This window comes from Ovis canadensis, chromosome 23, assembly GCF_042477335.2.
Source record: "Ovis canadensis isolate MfBH-ARS-UI-01 breed Bighorn chromosome 23, ARS-UI_OviCan_v2, whole genome shotgun sequence".
Taxonomy (NCBI): Eukaryota; Metazoa; Chordata; class Mammalia; order Artiodactyla; family Bovidae; genus Ovis; species Ovis canadensis.
This window is the reverse complement of record NC_091267.1, coordinates 17,557,747-17,584,826: the sequence shown is the minus strand read 5'-3', so window position 1 is coordinate 17,584,826 and position 27,080 is coordinate 17,557,747. Positions and strand designations below refer to the sequence as shown.

Sequence of the window (27,080 nt, the reverse complement as noted above, 5' to 3'; positions counted from 1 at the left end):
AATAACGTCTGTAACTGATTATAAATTACTGAGTACTTAATAACCCAAGAGTCCAAAGTGACACTAAACAAGGAAGGCAGGAGAGAGTGCCCTCAGAGCTGTTTCTACCATGGCCGGTGATAAATATATCAATTTCGTAATCTGCAAACTGGTGGTTAAAAGAGAAAGGATTAAAGCATTTACCCTGACATTACAGGAAGTCACGCAGTTGATGAGGGAAAACGTTCTCTACAAGAGCTCGGCTAATAACTGCAGACAGAATGACGCAATTTTAAAATCACTGTTTTCTAAACTCCAAAAAGATGATGTAGGCAGGGAGTATTGCTAACACGCTGCTAAGTTGCTTCAGTCGCGTCCAACTCTTGGTGACCCCATGGACTGCAGTCCACCACGCTTCTCTGTCCATGGGATTTTCCAGCCAAGAATCCTGGGAGGGGTTGCCGTTCCCTCCTTCAGGGGATCTTCCTGACTCAGGGATCAAACCCAAGCCTCTCATCTCCTGCACTGGGGGGTGGATTCTTAGCCACTAGCGCCACCTGGGACGCCCAGGCAGGGAGTATTAATGGATGTCAAATCCATCAGGTGGAAGAATCTGGGGGAACAGGACATTCAGAAATGAAATATGTAATGTTCCCCTATAAAATATTCTTACAACCAGTGTGAAGCTTGAGTCTATGCAAGTCTATACACCGAAGCTCAAGGTTACAGGATACAAGGAGCGACACCAGGCGGGAACAGTCAGAACCAGGGCAGGCGCCTGCATCACCCCCACCCCAGAACGACACCAGGCGGGAACAGTCAGAACCAGGGCAGGCGCCTGCATCACCCCCACCCCGGAACGACACCAGGCAGGAACAGTCAGAACCAGGGCATCATCCCCTGCATCACCCCCACCCCGGAACGACACCAGGCGGGAACAGTCAGAACCAGGGCATCATCCCCTGCATCACCCCCACCCCGGAACGACACCAGGCGGGAACAGTCAGAACCAGGGCATCATCCCCTGCATCACCCCCACCCCGGAACGACACCAGGCGGGAACAGCCAGAACCAGGGCATCATCCCCTGCATCACCCCCACCCCGGAACGACACCAGGCGGGAACAGCCAGAACCAGGGCATCATCCCCTGCATCACCCCCACCCCGGAACGACACCAGGCGGGAACAGCCAGAACCAGGGCATCATCCCCTGCATCACCCCCACCCCGGAACGACACCAGGCGGGAACAGCCAGAACCAGGGCATCATCCCCTGCATCACCCCCACCCCGGAACGACACCAGGCGGGAACAGTCAGAACCAGGGCATCATCCCCTGCATCACCCCCACCCCGGAACGACACCAGGCGGGAACAGTCAGAACCAGGGCATCATCCCCTGCATCACCCCCACCCCGGAACGACACCAGGCGGGAACAGTCAGAACCAGGGCATCATCCCCTGCATCACCCCCACCCCGGAACGACACCAGGCAGGAACAGTCAGAACCAGGGCATCATCCCCTGCATCACCCCCACCCCTAGAACGACACCAGGCGGGAACAGTCAGAACCAGGGCAGGCGCCTGCATCACCCCCACCCCGGAACGACACCAGGCGGGAACAGTCAGAACCAGGGCATCATCCCCTGCATCACCCCCACCCCGGAACGACACCAGGCGGGAACAGTCAGAACCAGGGCAGGCGCCTGCATCACCCCCACCCCGGAACGACACCAGGCGGGAACAGTCAGAACCAGGGCATCATCCCCTGCATCACCCCCACCCCGGAACGACACCAGGCGGGAACAGTCAGAACCAGGGCATCATCCCCTGCATCACCCCCACCCCCGGGTGACGGTCTCTGCCTCCCGTCCACCGCTGCCTGGGCTCCTCTGCCTTCACCCTGGGCACACCCCACACTGGGCCTGTGGGGGCAACCACCACATTCACCACACTCCTTTGAGAAGGAAGAAGTCGGGGTGAGAGAAGGGGCACGTGGTGGGGCAAAGCACCAGGTACCAGTGGAAAGGGTGAGCAGAGAATATTCCAGAAGGTAGAGAAGGGGGATGTGATGATGGAGCCAGAGCCAGCAACTGCGAGCGGGGCTGGCCCAGAAGCCCCACAGCCTGTGATAAGGGGTCTGCGGGGGGAGAGGGCGCGCAGGGCCAGGACAGACACGGGTACTGGTCACTCAGCGGGCCTTAACTCGGGTATAAAAAGTGGTCCCCATGCCTCTCCAGACTTCGAATTTCACACTGAAACAAACACTCAAACTCAGGGAACTTCACCTTTGCTGGCAGAGAGATTGCGAAAGGAGCCGCAGAGGCAGGACACGCCCCCACTGTGCATGTCCACGTGGAGCCTGTAGCCGTGCAGTCCACGCTCAGGGCTGTCATCTGAGACGGGTGTGTGCGGAGGCAGCTCGTAGGGGCTGAGGAGTGAAACACACACACGTGCGAATGTTAGCCTCAGAGGCAAGACATTCTGACGGGAAAGACTCCCCAGAAAATGAACACCCCTTCAAGACAGCAGCGCCGCCAGCCCTCTGTGGATTCCCGACAGGGTTCAATACCACTGGCTCAGAAGGGCATGTTCCTTTTCTCTACTTCTATACAAACGAGCAAAAACGTGTGTTCCCTGGGCACCCCCGGACCACCACAACAGAACGTGGCTGGGGCCCGCCCTAGACAGCAGCTCTGCTTCAGGTGGTCTCAGCATTCAGCGGGTGAATGCGCGGCAGGAAGACGCACCGGCAACAGACCAGCAGCTCAGGGATCGCCGGGAGGAGACCCAGAGCTACGATGAACGAGGCTTCATCCAGGAAGAAACACGTCAGCAGCTAACGCACCCAACGGAGAAGCACGCAGGAGCTTTCCAGGTCGGTATGTGGGTGCCTTGGCCCCGGGGGGTGAGAGAAGTGGAGAAATGGAAAGCACGGCCCACACGCTGACCTGAGGTCCATTAACAGGCGTGCTGTCCCGACCAAGCACAGCACACGCCTGGAGCTCAGACCCCAGGGGCCACGTCGGCCTGCTGTCCCGATACGAGCAAGCAGAGCAGCGCCAAGAGCGTGCAGCGTCTCAGTGCGCTCGAACCTCGTCTCTGCGAGGCGCTGCCCTGATCTACAGGCCGCGACCCGCAAGGTGCACCAGCCTGAGCCCTAACGAGCGCAGCGGAGGCCACTCGCAGGTGACCCCGTGACTGTTGGCAACAGCTGCGTCATTACGCCGTCGGCTTGTGGCTACTGATTAAAAACACGGTATCTTTGAAGCTCTTCTTGGAACGTTAGGACGCTTTCACCTCAGACTCCCTTACGCTGACTGTACAAAACTGCACACACCGCACAGCGATACGTACACCGCAGGCGACCCCAGCATGCTCCTCTCCACGAGGCGGTGGAGATGCAGATTTGCCATAACGAACGCCAGCTCCTCCTCCCTCTGCAAAGGCAATTAAAAGAAGACGTGCATCGGCAGAGATACTTTCACTGTTCACAGGGTCGCTGTTTCTGATCACAGCACATGCATCACAGAGAGATGTGGTTTCTTACCATCTAAGACCCCGCGGCGCTAACTCACTGTCACTGCCTGATAAGACTTAAGACGTCACAGTGACGGCAGGACCACAAGGCACCCGAGACACACAGCGCGTGGAACCAGAAGCATTGACACCCCAGCACTCATGAAACATCAGAGTGCCCTGTGACATATGCCGACTGTGAGAATATACAGTTAATTCCAGGTTGTTTCGAAGGCTTTTCAGAGATGAAGAGGACGCCGGTGAGACCTCCACCATGGGGTCAGCCAGAGTCCTGGCGTCTGTGCGGCCAGCCCAGGTGGACAACTCACGAGCCCGGAACAAGCCACGTGTGGCCTGGTCCACAGTCGCCGTGTGCGGAGGGAGGGTGGGAGGAAGAGCAGAGGCCACGGCAGGACGAGGCAAGAAGCGGTCTGGAGTCTGGCGTGGGGCCTGGACGCTGCCTCGCCATCGTGAACACATGTGAACTGTTCCACAATCAGCTTGTTCACAGGCTGCAGCCACAGGGGCGAGCCGGCCTGGCCCCGTGGGGAGCAGGACACTGTCGCCCCTCGCTGCCACTACCGCCCAGGGGATGAGAAGGAGCTGGTAGACTGGAAACCACCCCAGGGAGAGGAAACGCCTGGGGGGCCGCTGCCCCGCCATGAGCAGAGACACCGGTGAGCACCCGGGGTGAAATGGGCAGGAAGAAGCTTCCGCAGAGGAAGGGCGCGAAGGAGCGGCAGGCGGGAGTGTGGACTAGCTTGAGGGGAAAGGGCGTCCTGGGAAATCACAGGGTGACGGGACCCCAGCGCGCGGGCAGGAAGGGCTCGTGCCATGGGTGCGGGCAGCAGCGGGGCCCCGGGTGGGAATGTGGAGTCGTGAGGGGGCAGCAGGGACCGCACCCTCCGCCCCACACGCGAGGGCAGCGACGGGGGTATGGACGGGGGGCTGCAGGGCGGGTGTGTGCTGGGCTCACCTTCCAGAGCCCCACCACCAGGCCGGGGGGCAGGCAGAAGACCCGTATCAGCCTGTCGCCGCCCACTGCGCTGGACTCGGTCAGCTGGCTCAGCTGGTACTTGGTGATCAGAGAATGCCATCGGGGTCTTTGAACGTCATGCCAAAGAAAGCAGAGAGGAACATGAGCGTTGGCTGGCCCGTGCTGCCGACGCTCTTCAGTGCATCTAGAAAGACTTCTAGGAACCTCTAACCATGCACAGGAAGCTCCTAGGGAGAGACAACCTGCATAAATAAAAGGCAAACCAGGTAAGCCCAGCATTCTCCCCAGCCCCTGCCCTCGCTGCAGTGAGCAGCAGCATCACCCGGGGCGAGGGGAAGGACCGTCCTCACGAGCCTGGACACCATCGCCACCAGGAGCAGAGCCTCAAAGTGCGGCCCTCAGTAACGCACATGAAATCCCTTGCTGCTGCTGCTGCTAAGTCGCTTCAGTCGTGTCCGACTCTGTGCAACCCCATAGACGGGAGCCCACCAGGCTCCCCTGTCCCTGGGATTCTCCACGCAAGAACACTGGAGTGGGTTGCCATTTCCTTCTCCCTTAAATGGCAAAAAAGGAGCAGTCCACTGGGCTACCTGAAAGCAGAGTCACCTCTTCAAGTTATTATCAAGAACAACTCAGAAATAGTGGAAATTGTTAATGTCAGAAAACAGATTTAAACCAAAATCACAAGGGTTTTCATGAACGAGATGCAGCGTGAACTCTGTTAGGATTGAGAGTCTGAGAGTAAGTAACTCCCACGTGCAGAACACAGCTCTGACACGCAGATCAACAGAAGGAAACCACGCTATCCGCTCCACCGCAGCGGACGGAGGTGTCTGTCCTTCCCGGAGGCAATCCGGGAAACCGGGAGGGAGAGGAGCGCTCAGCGGCTGGTTGACACAGCTCAGCTGCCATCAGAGGGAACTCTCTAAGGAGTGGGGGGCCCTCCAGCACCTAAGGCACACGCCAGCTGGTGACAGGTGTTCAGATGTTCGTTAGGCAGAAGCATGTAAAAATCAGGGTGTTCCACTGTGCACTCTTTGAAAGCAGAGGGGCTGTAAGCATGGAAACCAGACCCATCCATGGCTACCTGACCACCTGAGCCCCTCACCCGGCTTCTTGCACTAAGAACCACACAGGTTAGGTGAGCGTGGGTGTGAGGCAGCGATCTAAAAATACACCCCAAGGGCGAATACCCTGGGGGCAGCTGAACACCAGGCTGGGGACCGAATGTAGAGTTAGGAGAACCAGAGCTGAACGCTTAGCTCCAACCCTGCACACCGTCTCAGCGTGACTTCACCTGTGTCTGGGGAGACAGCCCCCGCCTTGGAGGGAGGGCGGGCGGGGGACAACAGGAGAGCTCCTCCCTGGAGCACTAGGCACCGCGAGGAGCTCCGGGGCAGCAGCCACTGCGATGACATCGCCAACGTGGATGCAAGTGGGCGGGGCTGGGAAAACACCCCAAAAGGAGCCTGACGCCCCAGCCCTCAGACCACAGCTCCAGACCGGTTTGATGAACACCACAGAGGCCATGCCAGTCCCCATTGGCCTTGGCCTTACAATTCACCCTGACGCAGGAACTAAGGCTGCCGGTGACCCGACATTTCTCCGGAATCCGGGAGGCAGAGCATCCCCGGTGACACAGCCAGCACAACACTAAGGAAGGCTTTCACTGGTTAAAAACAAAGTCCTCATGGAGGACACAAAATAAAAAATCACCGTGTCTCTCCTTTGCCGTCACGCAGATGCATACGAGGGTTTGTATATCTGCACCATAGACGCATCTGCTCACAAACCTGGAATAAAAGTGTCGATCAACACAGATTCCTGAGAAGCACTTTCGGAGTTTGTTCACCACCGCTGATCAAATAAATGCTGGCTGAAGTTCAGTGAGTTTTAATGGAAATAAATTACATTAAATGAATTTTCACAGTGAGTTCTAGCTTTCTGTCACTGTGCAGTATCGGGTATTCCTGGCTTGGATGACAATTTCAGGAACATGGTATCTTTGAGTGAGTTTACAATTCAACACCATCCATTTATGAACATTCATGAGCGTTTTACTTTGATGCAAACTGTTCTGTCCTCATCCCTATAAACATAATCTCATGATGTGCCAGTAAGGTACTGTTCAGTCACGCTGGCACAGAAGCTGCAGACTCACTCTCTGAAAACAATTTCATGGTGCATAAAACCTAAACACTGGAGAAAGGAAATCTGGGGTCCACCATGGTATCAGGTAGAATTTCAAGAGTCACGCAGATAAAGATACCATTCCGAAAAAGTAGCTGTTCCCAAAATATCTTCGGTTAATATAGCCAGGGGAAGCGATGCCAATGTTTTCCTTCACAGTGGTAAGCATATTTTCGGAATACAATAAAGCCTGGACCCGCTAGCACTAGGAATACGACACCCCCATTCACAGCATGACAGCCGGACCAGTGATCATGGGAAGAGCCCTCAGCCAGCCAGCGCCAGAGGCCGGCACAGACAAGCGGCTCGCCTGCAGACTGCAGTCGTCTCTGTAGTCAGGGGCACCGGGAAAGAAGGCAGTTCTACTGAGCAGAAGGCAGACGCTGCAGTGAGACCTCAACACCTTCCTCGGCAGGGGCTGGGAGAGCCCGTGGTGGGGCTACAGCTCGAAGGGCGGTGAGAACAGTGCACTGCGAGGTCAGAGGGGCTGGGGGCGGGAGAGGAAGCGGCGCCAGACAAGGCAGCCGCCACCTCTGCACTTCCACACACGCACAGCCAGGAGCTCGGGAGGCCACACGTGACAAAATCCAGCTTAGAAAAGTCAGCACGACCGAGTTCTTAGGAAAACCAAAAGCCGAAGGATGAGTGTGAACCCAGGGCACAGCCACCTCACTACGGAATAATAATAAGGACTCAATAAGCACCAGCAATAAGACACATAAGACCCGACGTATGTGCAGCAGCAAGACCCGATGTGCGCACTGGACGGTGAAAACCTGTGGTTTCACAGCAGCCATGCACACTAAACACTACATCACAACCATCCTCACCCCATTTCACAGATGAGAATGTGGAGGCGTGGTCTGCAAGCCGTCTGCACAAGATGGCACGACTAGCCGAGTCCAACAGAAAAGCACATAAAATAGTGACTGTACGATCTAACGCGTAAACTGTGATCACTGTATCATTTACTCAAGAAGGAAAATATAATCGCTTTATATGTCTCTGTGTTAAAATGGTTTTAAAGCTAAAAAACTCAGCCAGCCACCTATCCTCCAGGAAATTGCCACAAAAAAACCATTCCCTAAGCCATAGATAGGGCTTCCCTGATGGCTCAGGGGAAAAGAACCTTCCTGCCAACGTAAAAGAGGCAGGTTCAGTCCCTGGGTGGGAAGATCCCCTGGAGAAAGAAAAGGCAACCCACTCCAGGATTCTTGCCCAGAACACCCCACAGACAGAGGAGCCTGGCGAACCTACAGTCCATGGGATGCAGAGTCGGACTCGACTGAGCAACTAAACAACAACGAGCTTATCGACGCGATAAGCCCCTTCTTTTCCTATTCGACAGCAATCCAGAATGAAAGAGAAGGCTTGGACATGCAATCAAGTCAAAATACACCACTGATATTTTTGAATGACGAAAGGCAGGCTAAGTGTCATTGTCCACATGACACAGCCTCACACAGCGACACGCACCTGGTCCTGCTGGGGGCTCTGGACTTGCCCATGAACACCGGCGTCACCCCACACAGGTCCAAGGTGGACAGCGTGGCCAGAGGCGGCCAGTCCTTGCCGTACCACGCAACAGTGACCGAGGAGTCGTTGACGGAGAGGTCGGCGTGCTCCATGGTGTATTCTCGCCCATCGGCTCCTCTCAGGATGATCACCCAGCCGAGGCCAGACACTCTGAAGATGGAAGAGCGAGCAAGAAGGTCTGCCTCGTGGCAAGAAGTAAAAACGCAGGCTGCCACCTGTCGTCTCTAAAGCACCTGGAACCCTAAAAGCCCAAGCTCCTAGCACACGCCTGACCCGCGTTTCCAGGCCATGGCAGCTCTCTCCTGGGACCTGTCCCCTCGCCTCACAAACACCCGCGGAACTGCTGCTCTGTGCCAGGAACCAGCAACACACAGATGAAGACGGCCAAGGCTCTGCCGCTCAGCAGGGCCTTGAATCTCCCGCTTCATTAGAGCCGACTACCAGGCCTCATAAAACCTCTGGACCATATATATGGGGTGGGAAAATACCATATTTTATAGATACACAAAACCAGAAAACATCCAACAGTCCCTCCCCATGTAAACCACACGTAGAACCTGTATACACAGTACTCGGGGCTCAGGCCATCCTTCTTTGCTAACGCGAGGCCTACCTAAGGGCCTCCTTGGTCTTCACCAGGAGGCCTGTGTTGGGGTGCAGAGGTTTGAGAACCTGCGCTAGAGCCGCCTTTACAGACGCTATCTGTTTTGTAAGATACTCTTTCTTCCAATATCCAGCTTCTTTATCCCCCGCTGACAGTAAGTTGACGGACAAGTCCATCTTCTCTGCCGGGTCAACTCTCCAATGAGATCTTTTAGGTGAAAAGGCAGCTGAGTAGAGTCTGATCCAAATAAAACTGGGGGAGGAGAGGAAACAAACGTGTTAACGAAGAGACACTGCCACGCACCTGCCACGAGCGTCAGAGGAACACGCAGCAACGGTCACGTGATTTAACAGCTAGTCAAGTAACTGTTGTCCAGTTATTTCCATGACCAAGTCAAGCTGAACGGTTCACAGCTGTTCAAGTGTCAACACGAAGGTCAGTGTTTTAGACTCACCAGCCCTAGAGACACACACTAGCGGGAAATGCACGCTTCCCAGGGCCGAGGGACATGAGCGATCTCATGTTATCCTGGTGTCATCCCAAGTAAGAGCCGCCTTCTCACGCCAATAATTGAAAAGGTCTAACACAGGAGAAAGCAAGAAGGGTACACAATGCGACCTCCTAGCTTACACACATGCTTCTCTTTGAAAAGACCAGAATGCAGTTTTACGCATACATACACATGTACACACACACACAGAGAAATGCTGGTGGTGACTGACATGTATTCTAATTTTTTAACAATGAACATGGACTGCTCGCACAACAAGGAAAAACTGAAGACGGTTAGTAACACCTAACAACAGCTAACATTTCGGAGCACTAGCCCTGAGCACGCTTCAGCACTTCACAGGCACGCACTCACTTCGCCCTTCCAGCAAACCCAGGAGGTGGCAGCTAAGACTGTCCCCCCTGCATGGACCACGTGACTGAGGCCCAGCTGCAAGGTGCCCGGCCCAGGTCTGCTGACAGAACCGCCACTGAATCCTCACAGCCTCAACCCCTGCCTGTCCCTGACTCTCAGCAGCACGGACACATGGGCTCCAACAATCATATCCACACCCAGAGCGCCCACCAGCTGGGGCGCTGGAATTCCAATGCCACTCTGACCCAGAGGAGGCAAAGGGCAGGGGGTCACAGGAGTGGAGCAGCGAAAGGGGCTGAGCTGGGGGCTCCCCTCTAGGAAAGGCATTCCGGAGGGAAACTAAGGCAGGAGTTAACACAGGGTTTCCTAGCATGAAGGGCAAAATTTACATAATTAATTATTGACTAATTCCTGTCTCCGCGTTTCTATTGAATGCAAAAAAGGATGATCTGCAGGAGGCCTGGGAGGCAAGACTTCTGGAGGGGAAGGTCTGGAGGGGTCAGCCTTTTCAGACAACACAGTTGGAGGGATCCTCCAAGACTCTCCGTGCAGGTCTTCCCAGCAAACGAGCCAGGAGTCAGACCCCTGCCCACTACCAACATCGCTTTCTAGTATGAGTTTTTCTAGTCATTTCTCCCCTCACAAAATCATTTCACTCCAAGGCTTATTCATGTTTCAGCTCAAAATTTTACAGGCTTTTGTACATGGACTAACAGATGCAAAATAATAATCAGTTGAGACATTCAGGTAATCTGAGCTCTTTCACCAAAATCCCTTGAGAAGATGCTTGCTTCTGAAAACTCCCTTTGCATAAATGCCTGTCCATGCTTTCTTCTGATTTACTCAGTCATTCCACTTCAGTGTTTTTCTACTTCAGCAAGATCTCCACTGAACCCCAAACTTCCCACCTCCGCACCACAGGAACTGCGGCTCGCTCTATTTTCCATAAGCTCCAGCGCTCACAAACTACAGAACACGGCCCAGAGAGGGGCGTGAGGGGCAGGGCAGTGACGTCACACCCTTGGCTGGCCACAGGTACCACCCTACACTTTCACACACATTATCTCACTTAATTCACCATGGGTAGAGCCTCAAGAGAATAAAAAACATCCTACACAATTAAAATATTCAATATTACCTATATTGTTCCACTTCATTATCTATAAAACACAAAGGTCAAGCTTAAGAGGCTTTTAGACAGTCCCTAAACCCAAAAACACTCATTTCTTGATCACAAAATGCCCAACCTGGTTAAAAAGCTAGAGCAGACTGAAGGGCAAGAGCTATCTGACTATGAGCCATACACAGGAAGAATTCCATCAGGTTGGTCAGAAAATGAGGCCAATTTAATGTTCTGATAAACAGTGTTTCCCAGAGGACTGGAGAAAGCCAGGTTCAGCCCGATCCAGGCTTCCCTGTGACCCACCACCACCACCGCAGAGCCAAGGGCTCACGCCGAGGGCTGCCCCATGCAGGAGGGGGAGAACCCCACCCTCGTGACGCATCTCCCCATAAGTCAACAGTGTAACTCGCCACGGGACGGCTCCTGTCCTCTCTTCAAACAAGGCTCAGAAAGTACCAACTTCTCAGGAACATTCATGGTTTACCTGTTCAGTTGTTAACACGAAGTTGTTTTATGAAGTCTGGCTGTGAAATCAAGACTGTAACTCTTAAGAATACAATTCAACTTATCCCACTAAGACTCTCCTCCATAAAAGAGAACACACACAAGGGTAACTTCAGAAGAAGCTCAGATTTTTACAGCACAACCACTTCCAAGAAAGTGGGACGGACAGATAACCGACAACAGAAGTGCAAAGAATCTAACCACAGCTGAGGCTCCCAGTCTGCTGAGAGCCCAGGGCCTGCACCCCGTGGGCCTTGGACTGAGGGGACAAAGCCTAAGAAACTTACGGCTTAGCAGTTTATCTGAATAGTCCCAGTTCTGTCTTTGAATTAAGTAAGAACTCCCAAGAAGCTACAGTTCTGGTCATTTAGTCAACCCCCTCCTTGAAAAACGCCTCACTGCTCTTTGCTTCAGTGAATGTCTTCATCTCTGAGGGTCACTAAGGGAGAGACACACAAAACTTGCTTTCCATTCATTCTCGAACTATCTCAGGAGCTGACACTATGCATATATACTGACACAGACACGTATTTTCTCATACAGGAAATATCTTTTTAAAGTTAACGGATAAGAAAACCACCCTGACCAACCAGAGAATGGCACATGTCCCCTTCTTATTATGAGAACGTGGCTGGAGAGATTTTTAACACAGATTCTAAAACACAGAATTTAAATCTGCAGAAATGTATACCAGGGGTCCGATACTTTTTTCACCTTCCCCGCTGGCTCTGATGCAGCTGTTGCAGACCCCGCACTGAGGAGAGCTGTGCAGCTGTGTCTACATACCACAGCCCTGACCCGTCCCTCTCCGACCCCTCACCGAGTAAACCACTCCTGAAATCCGCATTCCCCTCCATCATGCTGTCTGCCCTGGCTGACAAGGGGCTTCTGCGTGGGACCAACACCCGTCTGACCCTTCTGATGTTGAAAACAGAGGGGTGTCACAGCTAAGACCCCACAATGCTCGCCAGAAGCTGGGGGGAGCCCACGTCTCACCCTCGAGACAACGTTCTGAGCCGCCGACAGAGATCATAGCGACAGCACAGAAGAAGGGGTTTCACCCCTCTTCCCACGGACCCCCCACCAGCCCAGGGGCTCTGCGGGCCTCCTCTCTGGGGCAGAGGCTCCCTGGGCATGCTCTGTCCTCCCCGCCGTCCCCTCACGCCCCTGCACCAAGCATGTCCCACAGCAGCCGGGTTTCGGGGAGCCTCTCCCTTGTCTTCCTGCGGGGTCTGCTCCACAAGGCCCAGCGGGGCAGGTCAGGGCAGGTCCCACGCCAGCGCCGCGGGCTGCGGAGGAAGCCTGCCCACCCCTGGGGGACAGCGAGTCCTCCCGGAAAACAGACCTGAGGCCACTTTCTCCAACAGCTTCATCGAGAACAAGCGTGACCTTTTCCAGTTCATGTAAAGACTATCCCTTTCCTAAAACGCGGAAGGACAAACCACTGAAAACTTCACCCGGGAGACATACATCTGAAACCACTCTCGAAATTCTTCTACATTCTCAAAAATGGCTCAGAAGCTCTCTCTAGTTTTCACAACTTCCATCAAAACGCCACTGGACCCGACAGCAACGTGCAGTCTCCTTACTTGTCGTTGGCCAGGTGATAGAAGCGCCTGCTCACGCACCCGGCGCACAGCAGGGCCGCCGCATCCAGGTAGGACAGGATCTTCAGCAGGACCTCTGAGGGCAAACTGGGGGGCAGGGGGGAGGAGAGGAGTCAGAGCAGCTTCCAGAAAACACCTGGCCGTTCACCTCCCAACACAAGCAGCCCTTTCTGTGCAAGAGTCCCGGGGCTCCCATCTCAGCTCTGCCGGCGTCTCTCCCTCCGCCCTCCTTGGGAAGGAAGGACACGGGCAGAGAAGTGAACGAGGCAATGTCAGAAAGCAAATGGTGAGCACCTACGAGCATAAAGCCCCACAGGGAGAACAAGGCCAGCCCCTCCCCTGGGCCTGCGGGCTCCCTCCCTCGCCCCCACCCCCAGCACCCTGCTCCGGCAGCAGGTGCAGGCCCCCCGCCCACCGCGCTGCCCCTCTCTGGAGGCTCTTCTCCAGGCCCTTTCGTCTCTGTGTTCAGTTCTCAGCTTAAATGTCAGCTCCTCAAGAGAAGTCTTGCCTGACCATCCCACCCTACTAATCTGGATTAAAGAGTCCATTTGCTTTCTGGACAGCATGTACCCCAATTTATAATCTACTCCTTGTTTCAATCTGGGTCCTCCACAGGACTGGAAGCCTCATGAGAACACATGTGAGTGGCTTACCAAATGCCTCCTTCCCCAAGCAGAGTGTTTGGTTCAGAGAAGGCCCTCTGGTATCCATGGACAGATCAGCTAAAGCGATATTTGTTCTAGATCTCCTACCAGATTATTGTATGACAGAGTCTATTCCCAGAGAAGAGTGAGAAGACAACTCTTGAGAGTGCCTTGGATGGCAAGATGAAACCAGTCAATCCTAAAGGAAATCAATCCTGAATTGGAAGGACTGATGCTGAAGCTCCAATACTTTGGCTGCCTAATGCAAAGAGCCTACTCATTGGAAAATACCCTGATGCTGGGAAAGATTGAAGGCAGGAGGAGAAGGGGATGGCAGAGGATGAGATGGTTGGATGGCATCACCAACTCACTGGACATGAGTTTGAGCAAACTCCAGGAGATAGTGAAGGACATGGAGACTGGCGAGCTGCAGTTCATGGGATTGCAAGAATCAGACACGACTGAGTGACTGAACAACAGCAAAATCCCCAGAGTGTACGGTTTAAAGTTTAAATCCATGTCCTCAGTTAAATCTCTCTTTTTTGGCTTTTCTTCTTTTTAAAAACATAGTGCAAGTATGGACACTGTTACCTGAGCAAGTTACGACGTGGTATTAAAGGTCCAAAACTTGAACTCAGGTTTTCTGTGCGAATCCGTGTTCTGCAGCACGTGGACTAGGTGAGCCCGCTCCCCGCCCTGCAAGACGCCCCCGGTGGTGCCGACTTTCCAGGACTACACGCAACATTGAGCGCACAGCTGCTGCTCCAGAGACGTTAGTACGGTACTAAGCCACAGGCATTTCAGCATCAATTTCAAATAGCAAGTATTTTTATCAGTTTCTACAGATCTTGTTGTTGAGGGTCACAGAACGGAACCTGACATGACAGAAAAGGGTTCCCCAAATCCTGAAAGCCAAGTAAGTCCGAGACCTCCTGAGCTCTCCAAAGGACATACTTTAATCTTCTTTCTCCTTTTCCAAGGGTCTTTATCAAGTAGAAAGTGAATAATTGTGAAGAACATTTTTCAAAAAGGAAAATTAAATGCACTTGTCACTTTTACAAGTTCGGCTTCATGAAACTAGTCTGATGATCACAGTGACAGGCTGTGATGACTCACAGCCAGCTCTCCGTGCTGTACATTCTCCCCACACACGTCTATTCTTAGAGAGCTCAAAATAGCAACCTGGTGTATCCGGCACTAAACTTTCTCTAATAACGCTGCCCCTGCAGCCCTGAGCTGCAGCAGAGCACCTCGTCCCTTACCTGTCCAGGGACGCAGAGCAGCCTGCGCTGGGCCTTCTGCAGACCTTGTCCTGCCGGGCATGGCGACTCAGGGCAGCGGGGCCTGAGGGCAACATGGCGCCTGGCCTCGTTCTGAAAGCACACGGGGAAAATACTAATTACAAAGGTGAACTGTCCATTCCCCTCTGCGAAACAGAAAGGATTCATGCACTCCAAAGACGACTCGCTGTGAAACTTCGTCTACAGAAGGCGGGGGTGGCAGTCAGACATTCAGTGTCCTGAGCAAACCTGGAGGCTGGGCTGACTCTGCTGCCTCTTATAAACCATCAGCACATCAAAAGGTGCTACAGAAAGAACTTGGTGGAAACAGTGAAGCAATTATCCTTGAATACATTAAAAAAAAAAAAAAAGAGTACTGAATGGAAGCAGAAAGGGAAGATAAAATGTGCCAACTGTCCAGTTTAAATAACACAAAAGAAAAACGGTAGAGTTAACATCAGTTCAGTTCAGTCGCTCAGTCGTGTCCGACTTTTTGCGATCCCATGAATTGCAGCATGTCTCAGTAGGGTTTAAAAAAAAAAAAAACTTAAATTCCTGAACTGGATCTGGCACCGTCCTCAGGCTTGCCCATCTTGGAGGGCTAACGAGCGGTCCCAGTTCTGGCTCCGGCAGTCACAGCCACAGGACCACCAAACACCCACCTGCTAAAATCAATGTTCACTACAGTCACCCCTCAAGACCAGCCGCTCTCAACAGCAGCTGGCCAGGGACCTGAGACACCCAGCCAGTCAGCAAGCGCACACCTCCCAGTGGACACGCTGCTTCTGCTGGGGCGACCTGGAACCTGCTTCCTTACCTGCCTCCACACACCTGACCCCCACCCCCCACCACACACAGACACGGCAATCACTGACCCTCCCAGCCAGCACACATTTCAGAATCAAGCAGAACCTAGAGCATGCAGCATCCACGTGCTTGGCTCACCAACCCTATGGCTCTGAGGATACACTCTGTTCACCACCGGTTTAATCAGCCCATCCCATTTTTCCTACCAGATATGCGCGATGACTGGGGGGCAAAGGAAAGGGACCCCCAAGAACTTGGAAGACAGGGCAATAGTCTCTCTGGGAGTGCAAGAATGCAGTCCACATGGACAGATCAAAGGATGGCCCTTAACCGTGAGCACAGCCTGCTCTCAGGAGGCTTGGGGACGGTGCTGCCCACAGACTTGGCATCACCTGGTGCCTGCCATGGAGACAAACAAGATCAGTGGACTTGAAGCTTGTTGGCTATGGAAATCTTTGCTTAAACAAAAATGTCAAGAGAAGTATAAAAATTAGTGCCCAGGTGGGATTCTCTGACTAAAGGGGGACAGGGCATTGCAGAGCTTTCCAAACGAGCATCTCATCCTGCCCTCTCCCACTCTGTGTCTCTGCACTTGGCCAGGAAGTCAGGGAAGATGAAGAGCACCCGAGTGCCTTCGGCTGCATGAAGCCGGGATGGAGGATCTAGACTGCACTCTGCGTCTCCTGGGTTGCGATGCCACCATCTCATGGAGATCTTCCAGCCATGCCCTCTAAACTCCAATCTGCACTTCACGCACACATGATGCTCCCCCCATTTTTTTCCTTAGCACGCGTCACCAGACACCACACATTTCCCTCGCCCACCGTCACTGGGGTGGAAGGACTGTGCTGGCAGGGCTTCCTCATGAGGTCTACTCACTGCCTATCCCCCACAACACCCCCAGCATGAAGAAGGCATTCAATAAATATTTTCTAAATTAATAACACATCGATCGAAAAGGCAGACTCTACCAGCATACACTACAAAATCTTATGTTTGTATTTCTCTCTTCAGAGGAAAAAACCAAACACATACACACAAAGAAAAGCAGTCTGCAAGGAAAGAGAACAAGGTATTAACTGGTAGTACATCTGATTCACAAGATTAGGCGATTATAGAGTTTTTGGCGGTGCTTGTTTTTAAACAGAACTTGGAAGACTGGAGAACACAGTGTACTCTCCAATATTTCCCGTGTACTGAAAATGTAATGAGTTGTAAGGGAGGGTTGTTGTTCTCATCTCAAAACTGAGAACCCCACACACAGGAAGATCTGGGAGCACAGCTATCACAGCAAAAAACATCCTTTCAGCTGGAGCCTTGGTTCTCAAAGGCCCCCAAGCATTCTGGGCTCCAGGTCCTCTGAGCACACCCTGCAGAAAGCTTAAAACTTCTTTAACATTTTTCCCCAAAATTGTTACATTAGTGTTCCAGGTCCAGAGGGAATCCCCTGCCCACTAGCTCATATCTGTTTGAAAAGTACAGCCTATTTGTTCCTATTTTGTTTTTCCATGATTAAACTAGATCTCCCTAGCCCTGCACTGCCAGAGCAGAAGACTGAGGCTCTAATGAGGTAATTAACAGTGACGCCTGTGTCACCATATATCTTATCGTTCTGGACTTTGGCACCATTGAGAGCATATCTGCATTTCTCCATAAAATAAACTAACTGCACATTCTTCAGAGCTACACAGTTCACCACCAGAAGCCCCATGCATGTCATGAAGCTCTGTATGGCTACAAAGTTAAGCAGTGCGTATTAAGCTTTATAACTAGTAAGATGACATTTAGTTTAAAACTGATTTTTTTTTTTCAAGTGACAAACTTTACCTGATTGCTTTGAATTAAGTTCAGTGTTTTAAAAACCTACTTTCTGGGCCTGATTCTTAATATCTGATAAATCAAAGAAATTAGACCAAGCAGAAACTAAGCCAACTTGACAGCTTTCTGTGATATTCTTACAGTTTAAGATATTTATACAAATTCATATTTTGTGTTAAAAAGATTTAAACATATTAAACATGTTGTGTGATTCTTTGTTAAAATCTAATTTTTTCTGCCTCAAGACATTAAAAATAACCACCTACTTAGACTATAACCATTCTTAAGATCTGACTTTTCTTGAACAAAAAGAATTTATGTACCACCAAATCACAGACTGCCATGCACACTTCCATGCCAGGCATAATTACAGGCATTCTAATTACATCATTTCAACAAGAAGTTCACTCAACTTGCAAAGTAATAGAAGATTCATCATGTAACAATCATCCTGCTCCCACTAACAGAACCTTATATATAAAGACTAATTTTGGTAACAGTGGCAAATTGATTTAAAGTTCAATCTTCCTACTTTAAATTCCTGTCTTTCTCTCCTACATAATAGAAATTTTACAGGCATCATCACCATTTTGTCACGAGGCTTGTGATATGTAGAGCGTTTACAGCTATTCTCAAGAACCAACCATCACTGTAATACCTAGGGAGGGGGGCCCTGCTTCTGAAACTAGCCTAAACGGGGTAATGCATCCTGGCAGGATGGACACGGGACACAGTCCTGGAGATTCAGGGGGAAAAAATATACCTTAAGTAGTTGAGCTGGTAAGTAGTAGTCTGTAGTGTTAGTCACTGCTTAGTAACAGAATCCTTTTCTATGCTTAAACACAGACATCTGGTTTATTAGAAGGCATAATATGGCAGACTTTCTATACCCATAAATCGAGATCTACAAGCAAAAAGAGAGTCTTCAAGAATCCAAACGGTCCTTCGCACTATTCCTCCACCTTGCAATCTAACTGGGAAGACCGGTGCAGAGCTAGGAGCTCAGCATGAAAGAAAGGGATGTAATAAGACATGAAGACAGCACTAGGGATACTTCCTCCGACATTCACTCTGTGAAGTGAGCCACTGTCCTTGGAGTTAAGCTGAAGTTCCTTTTGGAAAGCAGTTGCCGCCTCCTGCGCCCTGCCCCTCCCCGACCTCACTCCTCCAATCTCCTTCTGTGACTGCAGAAGAGGACCACCGTTCAGCTGCCGGGCACCCCGAGAGAACTGGAGCAAAGACGAGACCCCTGTCACCAGAACAACACCACACATACACACACCCTCCTCCGCTTGGACAAGAAGACTACAGAAGAGAATCGGGGAGCGAGCACCGAGGGGTGTCTGTCTATTAACAGAAGGCATCCCCCCAGGGTCTGCTGAGAAACGCAAACCTGGCCGTGATGGCGGAGGTGCAGCTCCCAGACCAACCTGCCTAAAAGCGTTACCTGGTTAGGGGGCTGAGTCCTCCATTCGTGAACTGGGTGCAGGAGAGAAAATTGATTATGTTTTGATAAGTAGAATCGACTTTTCTAAAGTCATAAAAAAGACAAAAACCCGGCCCCAGAATTAGGTAGGAAATAACTTCGGGAACATGCTTTGGAGGGGAGCCTTGCCGGCTACGCGGCGCGGGAGCGCGGAGATTCCCACCTGCCCGCGTAGGTGGGCGCGTCCACGCGGCGGCTCTCCGCGAGGGCTGCTCCAGGTCTAGGGGCTCGCACGCCCCCGTACCCCCAAGGCCCACTAACTGAGTGAACCGAGGAAACAGAATATTCCAGGGAAGCTCCTCGACTTGTACCGTGACTTGGGGTTACCCCACGCTTCCAAGTTTTAGACACTTCCTCTCTCCGTCCTTCCAGACCTTTCCCGCGCTAACAGGTCGGAATCAACGAAAAGAAAGAGAAAGGGAGGCGGGGGAGTCAGGGGCTACTCCTGTCGGGGCTCCCGGGCGCCCGCCCCAACGCCACCCCACCCCCGGAGAGTCACCTGAACCCTGCGCGCCCCGCGGCAGCCCCGGGGCTCCCGAAAGCTGAGCCAAAGCAGCCAAGAGGCGGGGGCCGCGCCAAGAGGCACTGCCATTGCAGCTGCAAGAGCCGGCCGCGTCCGATCGCCATGGATACCCAGCGCCGACGCTCCTCCTCCTGGCCGTCGCACCGCACCGGGACACGCCCCCTCGCTGGCGCGTGCGCAGAGGAGCTGTGGGGGGGGGCGGGGCCGAGGGCAACTCCGCCTATCAGCCGGCTCCAGGGGACCTGACGCCGACGCCGAGGACTCCTGGCGGCGGCGAGAGCGCAACGGGGACTCTGTGCTCCCACGCAGGCTCTGAGAGTGCTTCGCCCTCCCCACCTGCGGGCTCTGGGGTAGTCTTCGCTACTTCCAGCCCGACTTGTTTAACACCAAACGAAAAGGCTACATTGTCTGCCCAGAGGCAACAGCAGGGCCACAGTCAGACCGAGAATTCCCCAGTTGGCACGGCCCTTTCTAGTGGGACACCGGGATAGGCGGTTTGTAACCGCGAACTTGATTTTTGCAAGTTCCTGAAGTACGCAGCGCCAGGGGCTCCCATCCCGCCGGCCACCAACAAAGCCCCGCCTTCCTGTCCCGCCGAGGCGCGCGGCGTCCGCGCAGGGGCGTGAAGGAGGCCCCGAGGCGTCCGCGCGCGCCCCGGCTGCCTTGCACTGTGGGAGATGTAGTCCTTGAGCGTCCCGCGCCGCGGCAGTTCCGGGAGGAGTGCCGCCCTCGAACTACCACTCCCAGGGCTCCTAGCGGTCTTCCAGGCCCCTTTGCGAGGGGCCTGCCGGGGATCAGGTGAATGTCAGCAGAGAAAGGAATCCAAGTACTTTCAGTCCAGTGAAAGGAGAGCCGAAGGGAAGGGAAACTGGGCGTCAGCTCCTTTCGGGAGACGTTCTGTCTTGATTGACGCAGTTGGAGCTAACGTTTTTGCCGAACACGCCCGTGCAGCGTCACCGGTGTGGACGCGAGCGCTCGAGCCCGCGCCCGGCCGGGTGTGTGGCGGGTCGCGAAGGTCTGCTCTTCACAGCTGGCGTCTTCCCTGAGCGGGGCGACCTTCCAGGAGCATGATCTGCACTCTCCTGAGAGCTGTGCGGTGCACGGAGAGGCTGCATGGGTGCCCCAGGAAGCCATGGTTTCTGCCGCACTCCGTGCCTCACAGAGCTTGCTCGCAGACTGAGCCCAGGTGGAGATGGGGGCTGCAAGAGCAGAACACGGCGGCGCGACCTAGGTATATTTGGGGAGTCAACCAGAGATCCATCTGGACGCAAGGACGGAGCCCCCAGAGCGCGAAGGAGGACGGCAGCAAGCAAGTGTCTGTGCACAGGAGTCAGGGCGGGGAAACTGTCCTCTCAACGTCACAGAAAGGTAAAGGGGATTCCGTGTAGCGATCAGTCTCTCAGCAAACGTGACGGGAGCTGCCGACGCCCTTTATATAAGTTCAGAACCGAGAATAAACGGTTCACGCAAATTAAAAGGTAGAACCGTTGAAGGCAGTTCAAAGCAGAGAAGATAGGCCTGCAATTTTCTTCCCAGATTTGAGAATTCACATTTGACGGTTGATTTTGATACAACTTTGCTGAATTATGCCTGTAAGATTTTTCTCAACTTTTATTAGTTTGGTGTGGAGAGAGCCTATAAAACCGTTGTTTGATGTTTTGTAACAGACAAGTAGATTTCCCAGGTGTTACTTCACCTCATTTGAATCTCACCGTTTACTTTTTCAGACAGGCTCAGTAGTATGTATAAGGCTAATTTCCCCAGTTTTGCACAACTAAAAATTGAATGTATTTCTAATCTCAGTTTCCTAATAGCCATGCCAGTACCTCTTAGGACAACCACACCTGTCTTTAGTTTCTAAGAATAGCGCTGTCTCTGACATTTGGCCCTTAGATGCAGTGCTGTTTTTTATTTATTATTTTGATCAGTGGCAGGCAGTTTTAGAGGCTTCCATTCGACTTTTCTGATTATGGTATGGTGGGCAATGCACCTCAAAGGACCTAGTTTAGGGACTATTGTTGCTGATGACTGAGTATAGCCGTTCCAGTTATACTTTGAAAATCAGGGAAATGACCGTATGGTAAGTCCACCCAGCTGTGACCCTCTTACATGCCAGGCTCTTTATTGCATAGCCACCACAGGTACTCAACAGAGAGACCATAGAGACTCCTTAGGTTATTGATGTCAGCTTAGACTCTGTCCGGTGTACCTTGAAGTATCCCCTTTTCCAGCATGGGGTCACCAAGTTAATGGCTGAGGGGCTCTGGTGAAGGACCAGGGGAATCTTATGCTTGCGCAAGTGCCTCCTGATGGAGTTGGCCTTCCTTCGGTAAATGAATGCCAGGAGTGAAGAGCGGTTCAGGTCCAGAAACCGAGCTGTTCATTGTCACGACTGTTGCCACCTGGCTTCAGTGCTGGGCCATCCCCAGGGCTGTCAGAGCACCTGTGGGCAGTGTTTTCCAGGCCCCCCTCGGGACAGCCGGCCCTGGTGTCCGACACCCGCTTGAGTACACCCACAGTTCGCTGTGGCAGTGCTGTCATTTTTACTTCACTTAATGTGGACCACGCTCACTCCATCTTTGCCAGCACGAGCCGAGCTGTGCACCAGCTCTCAGGCTGCTTGTCACACTTCAGTGTTTGATCGGAGAGTGCTGATCAGTCAGCTCCCATTCGTCCCAGTCTGTATTTCGCGCCCCTTCCCGTCTCCCTTAGGATATAGCTGGCTCTGCTGGTGGGGCCTCCGGCCGCTACAGGGCTGGGGTAGCCCATTTCCTCCTTCCTTCCAGTTACGTTGAACCCTGGCCAGAGCACGTGTCTTGCAAGGTGGAAGTCTCCACCAGGTCTGCAAGCAGGAGAAAGAGCTAGCCTTCAACTGGGAGGCGTGAGCTGCCACTTCATGTGGGAGGGTTCAGAGGAAGTGGATCAAAGGATTTCCTAATCTTAGACAGTAAGGAGGCATTAAGATCAAGTACCTAAAGTACCAACTCCTCAGCCCTGCTCCCAGAGTTGGCTGTGGTTCTTTCCAAATAACTTTTCAAGTGATTCCAACGCGCAGATTTGACAGCAGCTGCTCCAGAACACGCGCCGACCCCTCCCATGTCCCAAACCCACATCTCAACTGCTGGAAATCCTGAAGCCAAGAGCATCCAGCTCATGTCCGGCACACGTGTAACCAGGGGTGTTTTCTCTTTACAGTGAAAGAAGCTGGAAGAGATTTTACCTACTTAATGGTGGTGCTTATTGGAATCACCATTACAGGTTGAAATCACAGCAAGTATAAACCTCCTGAATGTCTTTTTCTCTCTCCATTTGTCTCATTCTTGTTTTGCTAGATCTCCTTTTTCTGTGATTTTCAGGTGGCTTGTTTTACACGATCTTCAGAGAACTTTTTTCTTCATCTAGTCCGAATAAGATATATGGGAAAGCCCTAGAAAAGTGCAGATCGCATCCTGAGGTTAGTCTTTAAGGCTGTTATTCCAACTCCGATAATAGGGAGGAAAAAACGTTGGGGTGACCGGGGGAGTGGTGGGCAGAAGTCACATAGTGGTTCCGAGACTGGTGAAATTTATGTAATAAATTGGAATGGTTGGGTTGTGATTATGTTATTAGCTCCTTGTTCGCTACTTGAAATGCTTTGATTTATGGGCAGCACCCAGAGGTCCATACAGGGACATTTCAATTCTAATTGTAAAAGCTTAGACTATACCAGCATGTTAAACTCATGCACTAAGTGTCCAGTCTTTTTAAAAACCTGATCCATGACCTCATGATCATAGTGGGAATTGTTGGAGCTTACTGAGAGCATAGTGTGCACCACACACACTGCCCAAGGTCTGAGTGCTCATTCGCACGAGAACCACTCATGCCGGGCGCGGTCTCTATCCCGCATGCAGAAGAACACTGACATTTAAAGAGAGTAAATTAACAAAGCTAAGATGACCAAGCCAGTAAGAGGGAGAAAGTGAATGTGTTAGTCTCTCAGCCCTGTCTGACTCCTTGTGACCCCATGGACTGTACCCTGCCAGGCTCCTCTGTCCATGGGATTCTCCAGGCAAGAATCCTAGAGGGGGTTGCCATGCCCTCCTCCGGGGGATCTTCCCGACTCAGGGATCAAGCCCCGGGTCTCCCACATTTGTAGGCAGATTCTTTACCTTCTGAGCCACGAGGGAAGCCTTGTAAGAGGGAGAGCCAGAACCTAGTCCAAGTTTGTCTGATTCCAGATCTTATGTCTTAAGCACAGCCTGCCTGAACCAGGAGTAGGCAGGCGCAGAAAAGCTACATTGATTTTTTTTTTGAAGGATCCCATCGAGAAGGAAGTTTTCCATAGGGCTTTCCAGTCACAGAGAGAAAGCCAGTGTAGCCTGTGAAGGCCCAGATTTCTTACTCCCTGAGTGCAAAGCTTCAGCATTGAAAAATCTAATTCGTTGAAAGCTTAATTCTTGTACTTTGAAAGAATATGGCATATAGCATCATAAATCGCATGGCTGTTTCTCATGTAGACCAAGGAGTAATAGCAAAGAGACAGTCCCTGGGGAGGGCGGGAAGGTTTCGAACCCACAGACGCTGTCAGCCTAGGTCCTGTCAGCATCCATGCCCTGCCCTGGGTTTCCCTGGGCACCGCCTCCACATGCTCCATCAGTGTCTAGTCTCGTCAGGACGGAAGCCTCAGGAGCTAACGGTCTCTGACATCTTTCTTTCTTACTGAACTTGGGCGATCTGAGAGCCGTGGGGGAGATGCCACTCTGAGTGAAACTCAGCAGGGAATAAGGAAGTTCCCACTGTAGTTACTGGAGAAGGAAATGGCAACCCACTCCAGTGTTCTTGCCTGGAGAATCCCAGGGACAGCAGAGCCTGGTGGGCTGCCGTCTATGGGGTCGCACAGAGTTGGACACAACTGAAGCGACTTAGCAGCAGCAGCGCTGTAGTTACTGGGAAACCTAATTCTACCTGACAAGATACGCTTTACACACTATGATGATAAATATGACCAGTCGCGTAGTTAAATGTTGGAAGAGATGAAGAGTTGCTGCGTTGTTCACAAACTAGCCATTCAGTGATTTTCAGCATTGGAACAAAACAGAACTTCCCTGAATAAACACGGAGTGGGATGTTTTCAAGCTCATAACTTAACTTGCTGCCTGAACGAGCTCTACAAAGAATAATTAAACTTTAACAACTTGATTTTCTCAGCATTTATTAGGGGCCTGTTCTTTGCCAGGCACTGTGACTGATTGAAAAACAGAAAACTCTAATGTTCTGATACTGACATGTTTAATCTATTTTAGTGAGTTATTTGAAGAACTGTCCCATTTGTTTCAAATACATAGTTCTTTAATATGTCTCATCTTACCTATTACTTCTTTTTCTTTATGTCTGAAAATTTTGATATGAAGACACTCAACAAACAAACTAAATATTTCTAGAGTTGAAGCAATATTTGTTTTACTTTCATATCAAATTTGTATTTTATGAAAATATTCCAAAGTATTTGCATTTTCAGTTCAGTAAAAATTTCATTTCCGCTTCATTGTGAGTTTTCCCATTAGGAATAATGGTTTCCTACCCCTTGATCTGGTGTGCTTTAAATAGGGTCATTTGTTTTTATATGTGTGTTTTGGAGAAGGAAATGGCAACCCACTCCAGTATTCTTGCCTGGAGAATCCCACGGGCGGAGGAGCCTGGTAGGCTACAGTCCATGGGGTCGCAAAGAGTCGGACACGACTGAGCGACTTGCCTTTCCCTTTAGTGACTAAAGTATCATTTTGCTCTCATAAGTTTTAGTATCAGACACCATTGGGTAAATGTTGCTAAAAATGTTCAGTGGACATTAATTAGAGTGAACTCTGGGAGATAATGAAGGGCAGGGGAACCTGGCGTGTTGCAGTTTGTGGGGTCACTTGGTTTGTCAAAAAATATTTTTCCAGGAAGCTTTAAAAAACCATAACCCTGACAGAGCAGGCCTGGTCTGTGTCCTCTAGGTCATCAGTGTTTTTGGCGAGCCCGTCAAAGGCTATGGGGAGGCAACACGGCGAGGCCGAAGGCAGCACGTTAGGTATGGGATCAGCCGGGATCCGGGAGGCTGGTGGGAGAGGCTTAAGTGAGAGGAGGTCAGGCCTGTGCTCTTTCACCTTCTTGACAGCTTTATTGAATACACAAAAGACGGGCTGAAACACATGCGAGTGAAGTTCTACATCCAGGGCTCGGAGCCTGGGAAGCAGGGAACCGTGCACCTTGAAGTGAAGGAGGTGAGCCGCGTGGGGCAGGGGTCCCAAACCCAGACTCACGCAAGTGCCGAGGGGAAAGCAAGGCCTTGATGCTCTTTCGTTTATGTTTTTGTTTTCTTCCAGAACCCAGAAAGTGGTGAATATGAATTTCGATATATATTTGTAGAACTTGAACCTTATTCTAGAACTATTGTCATTGAAGATAATCGATCCTGAGACAATCAGAAGAACAAGCAAGCTTGTGTTTCCTGATGAGTGTCGCAGGCTCTGATCATCACAGCCCTTGGCCAGCCTCTGTTTTGAATAAAACCGGAGGGGGTGAAGCTCATAAAAGTGAAGGCTACTGGGTAGTTGTTACATTTAGACAAACTGAATTAGAGATTTTCTCGTAGAGTGAAAAATCATGAAATAGAGCATACTTTATGTTAAATCTTTGCATTAATGGTCACAGGCAGAGTTTCTGCTCTACTGAACATCTTATACGATAAATTTTTTGTTATTAAAAGTTTTACACCATGTAAATAAAGTTCAGTATTCAATGCTTTTTTATGTTGTATAAAATCTGTGAAATAAAATTGAAACTAATTGAGAAAGGAGTACATCAAGGCTGTATATTATCACCTTGCTTATTTAACTTATATGCAGAGTACATCATGTGAAGTCCTGGACTGGATGAAGCACAACCTGGAATCAAGATTGCTGGGAGAAATATCAGTAACCTCAGATATGCAGATGACACCACCCTTATGGCAGAAAGCAAAGAGAAACTAAAGAGCCTGTTGATGGAAGTGAAAGAGAATGAAAAAGCTGGCTTAAAATTCAACATTCAAAAAATTAAGATCATAGCATCCAATCCCATCACTTCATGGCAAATAGATGGGGAAACAATGGAAACAGTGAGAGACTTTATTTTCATGGGCTCCAAAATCACTGCAAATGGTGGCTGCAACCATGAAATTAAAAGATGCTTGCTCCTTGAAAGAAGCTATGACAAACTTAGACAGCATATTAAAAGGCAGAGACATTACTTTACCCACAAAGGTCCATCTAGTGAAAGCTATGATTTTTCCAGTAGTCATGTATGGATGTGAGAGTTGGACCATAAAGAAAGTGAGCACCAAAGAATTGATGCTTTTGAACTATGGTGTTGGAGAAGACTCTTGATAGTCCCTTGGACTGCAAGGAAATCCAACCAGTCCATCCTAAAGGAAATCAGTGCCGAATAATCATTGGAAGGACTGATGCTGAAGCTGAAGCTCCAATATTTTAGCCACCTGATGAGAAGAACTGACTTATTGGAAAAGACCTGATGCTGGAAAAGATTGAAGGCGGGAGGAGAAGGGGATGACAGAGGATGAGATGGTTGGATGGCATCAC

General features: G+C 51.3%; 2 protein-coding genes across 2 annotated transcripts in view; one reads left to right on the top strand and one right to left on the bottom strand.

Moving 5' to 3' along the window:
- Window positions 1-20,883, bottom strand: part of FBXO15 (F-box protein 15) — a 36,780-nt gene extending 15,897 nt beyond the window's left edge. The window contains exons 1-8 of the mRNA XM_069568822.1: window positions 19,456-20,883; window positions 14,828-14,938; window positions 12,904-13,008; window positions 8,832-9,074; window positions 8,159-8,368; window positions 4,472-4,598; window positions 3,334-3,416; window positions 2,265-2,407 (exon numbers count right to left, since the gene is read on the bottom strand). Coding sequence (XP_069424923.1) covers window positions 2,265-2,407; window positions 3,334-3,416; window positions 4,472-4,598; window positions 8,159-8,368; window positions 8,832-9,074; window positions 12,904-13,008; window positions 14,828-14,938; window positions 19,456-19,583 — 1,150 coding nt within the window. The 5' untranslated portion in view covers window positions 19,584-20,883. The remainder of the gene's footprint in view (window positions 1-2,264; window positions 2,408-3,333; window positions 3,417-4,471; window positions 4,599-8,158; window positions 8,369-8,831; window positions 9,075-12,903; window positions 13,009-14,827; window positions 14,939-19,455) is intronic.
- Window positions 19,709-26,247, top strand: TIMM21 (translocase of inner mitochondrial membrane 21). Its single transcript, XM_069568824.1, has 6 exons — window positions 19,709-20,847; window positions 22,675-22,737; window positions 22,836-22,933; window positions 25,458-25,531; window positions 25,619-25,724; window positions 25,827-26,247. Exons 1-6 carry the CDS (start codon window positions 20,547-20,549, stop codon window positions 25,917-25,919), a joined length of 735 nt encoding a protein of 244 aa, XP_069424925.1. The 5' UTR covers window positions 19,709-20,546; the 3' UTR covers window positions 25,920-26,247.
- The last annotated feature ends 833 nt before the right edge of the window (window positions 26,248-27,080 follow it).

What these genes read in the sequence shown, in the direction of transcription:
- TIMM21 (XM_069568824.1), top strand. Translation starts at nt 20,547, where the DNA reads ATGATCTGCACTCTCCTGAGAGCTGTGCGGTGCACGGAGAGGCTGCAT. An exon ending in CCTCTCAACGTCACAGAAAG is followed by an intron (nt 20,848 to 22,674) that starts GTAAAGGGGATT and finishes TTCTCTTTACAG; the next exon opens with TGAAAGAAGCTGGAAGAGAT. An exon ending in TATTGGAATCACCATTACAG is followed by an intron (nt 22,738 to 22,835) that starts GTTGAAATCACA and finishes TGTGATTTTCAG; the next exon opens with GTGGCTTGTTTTACACGATC.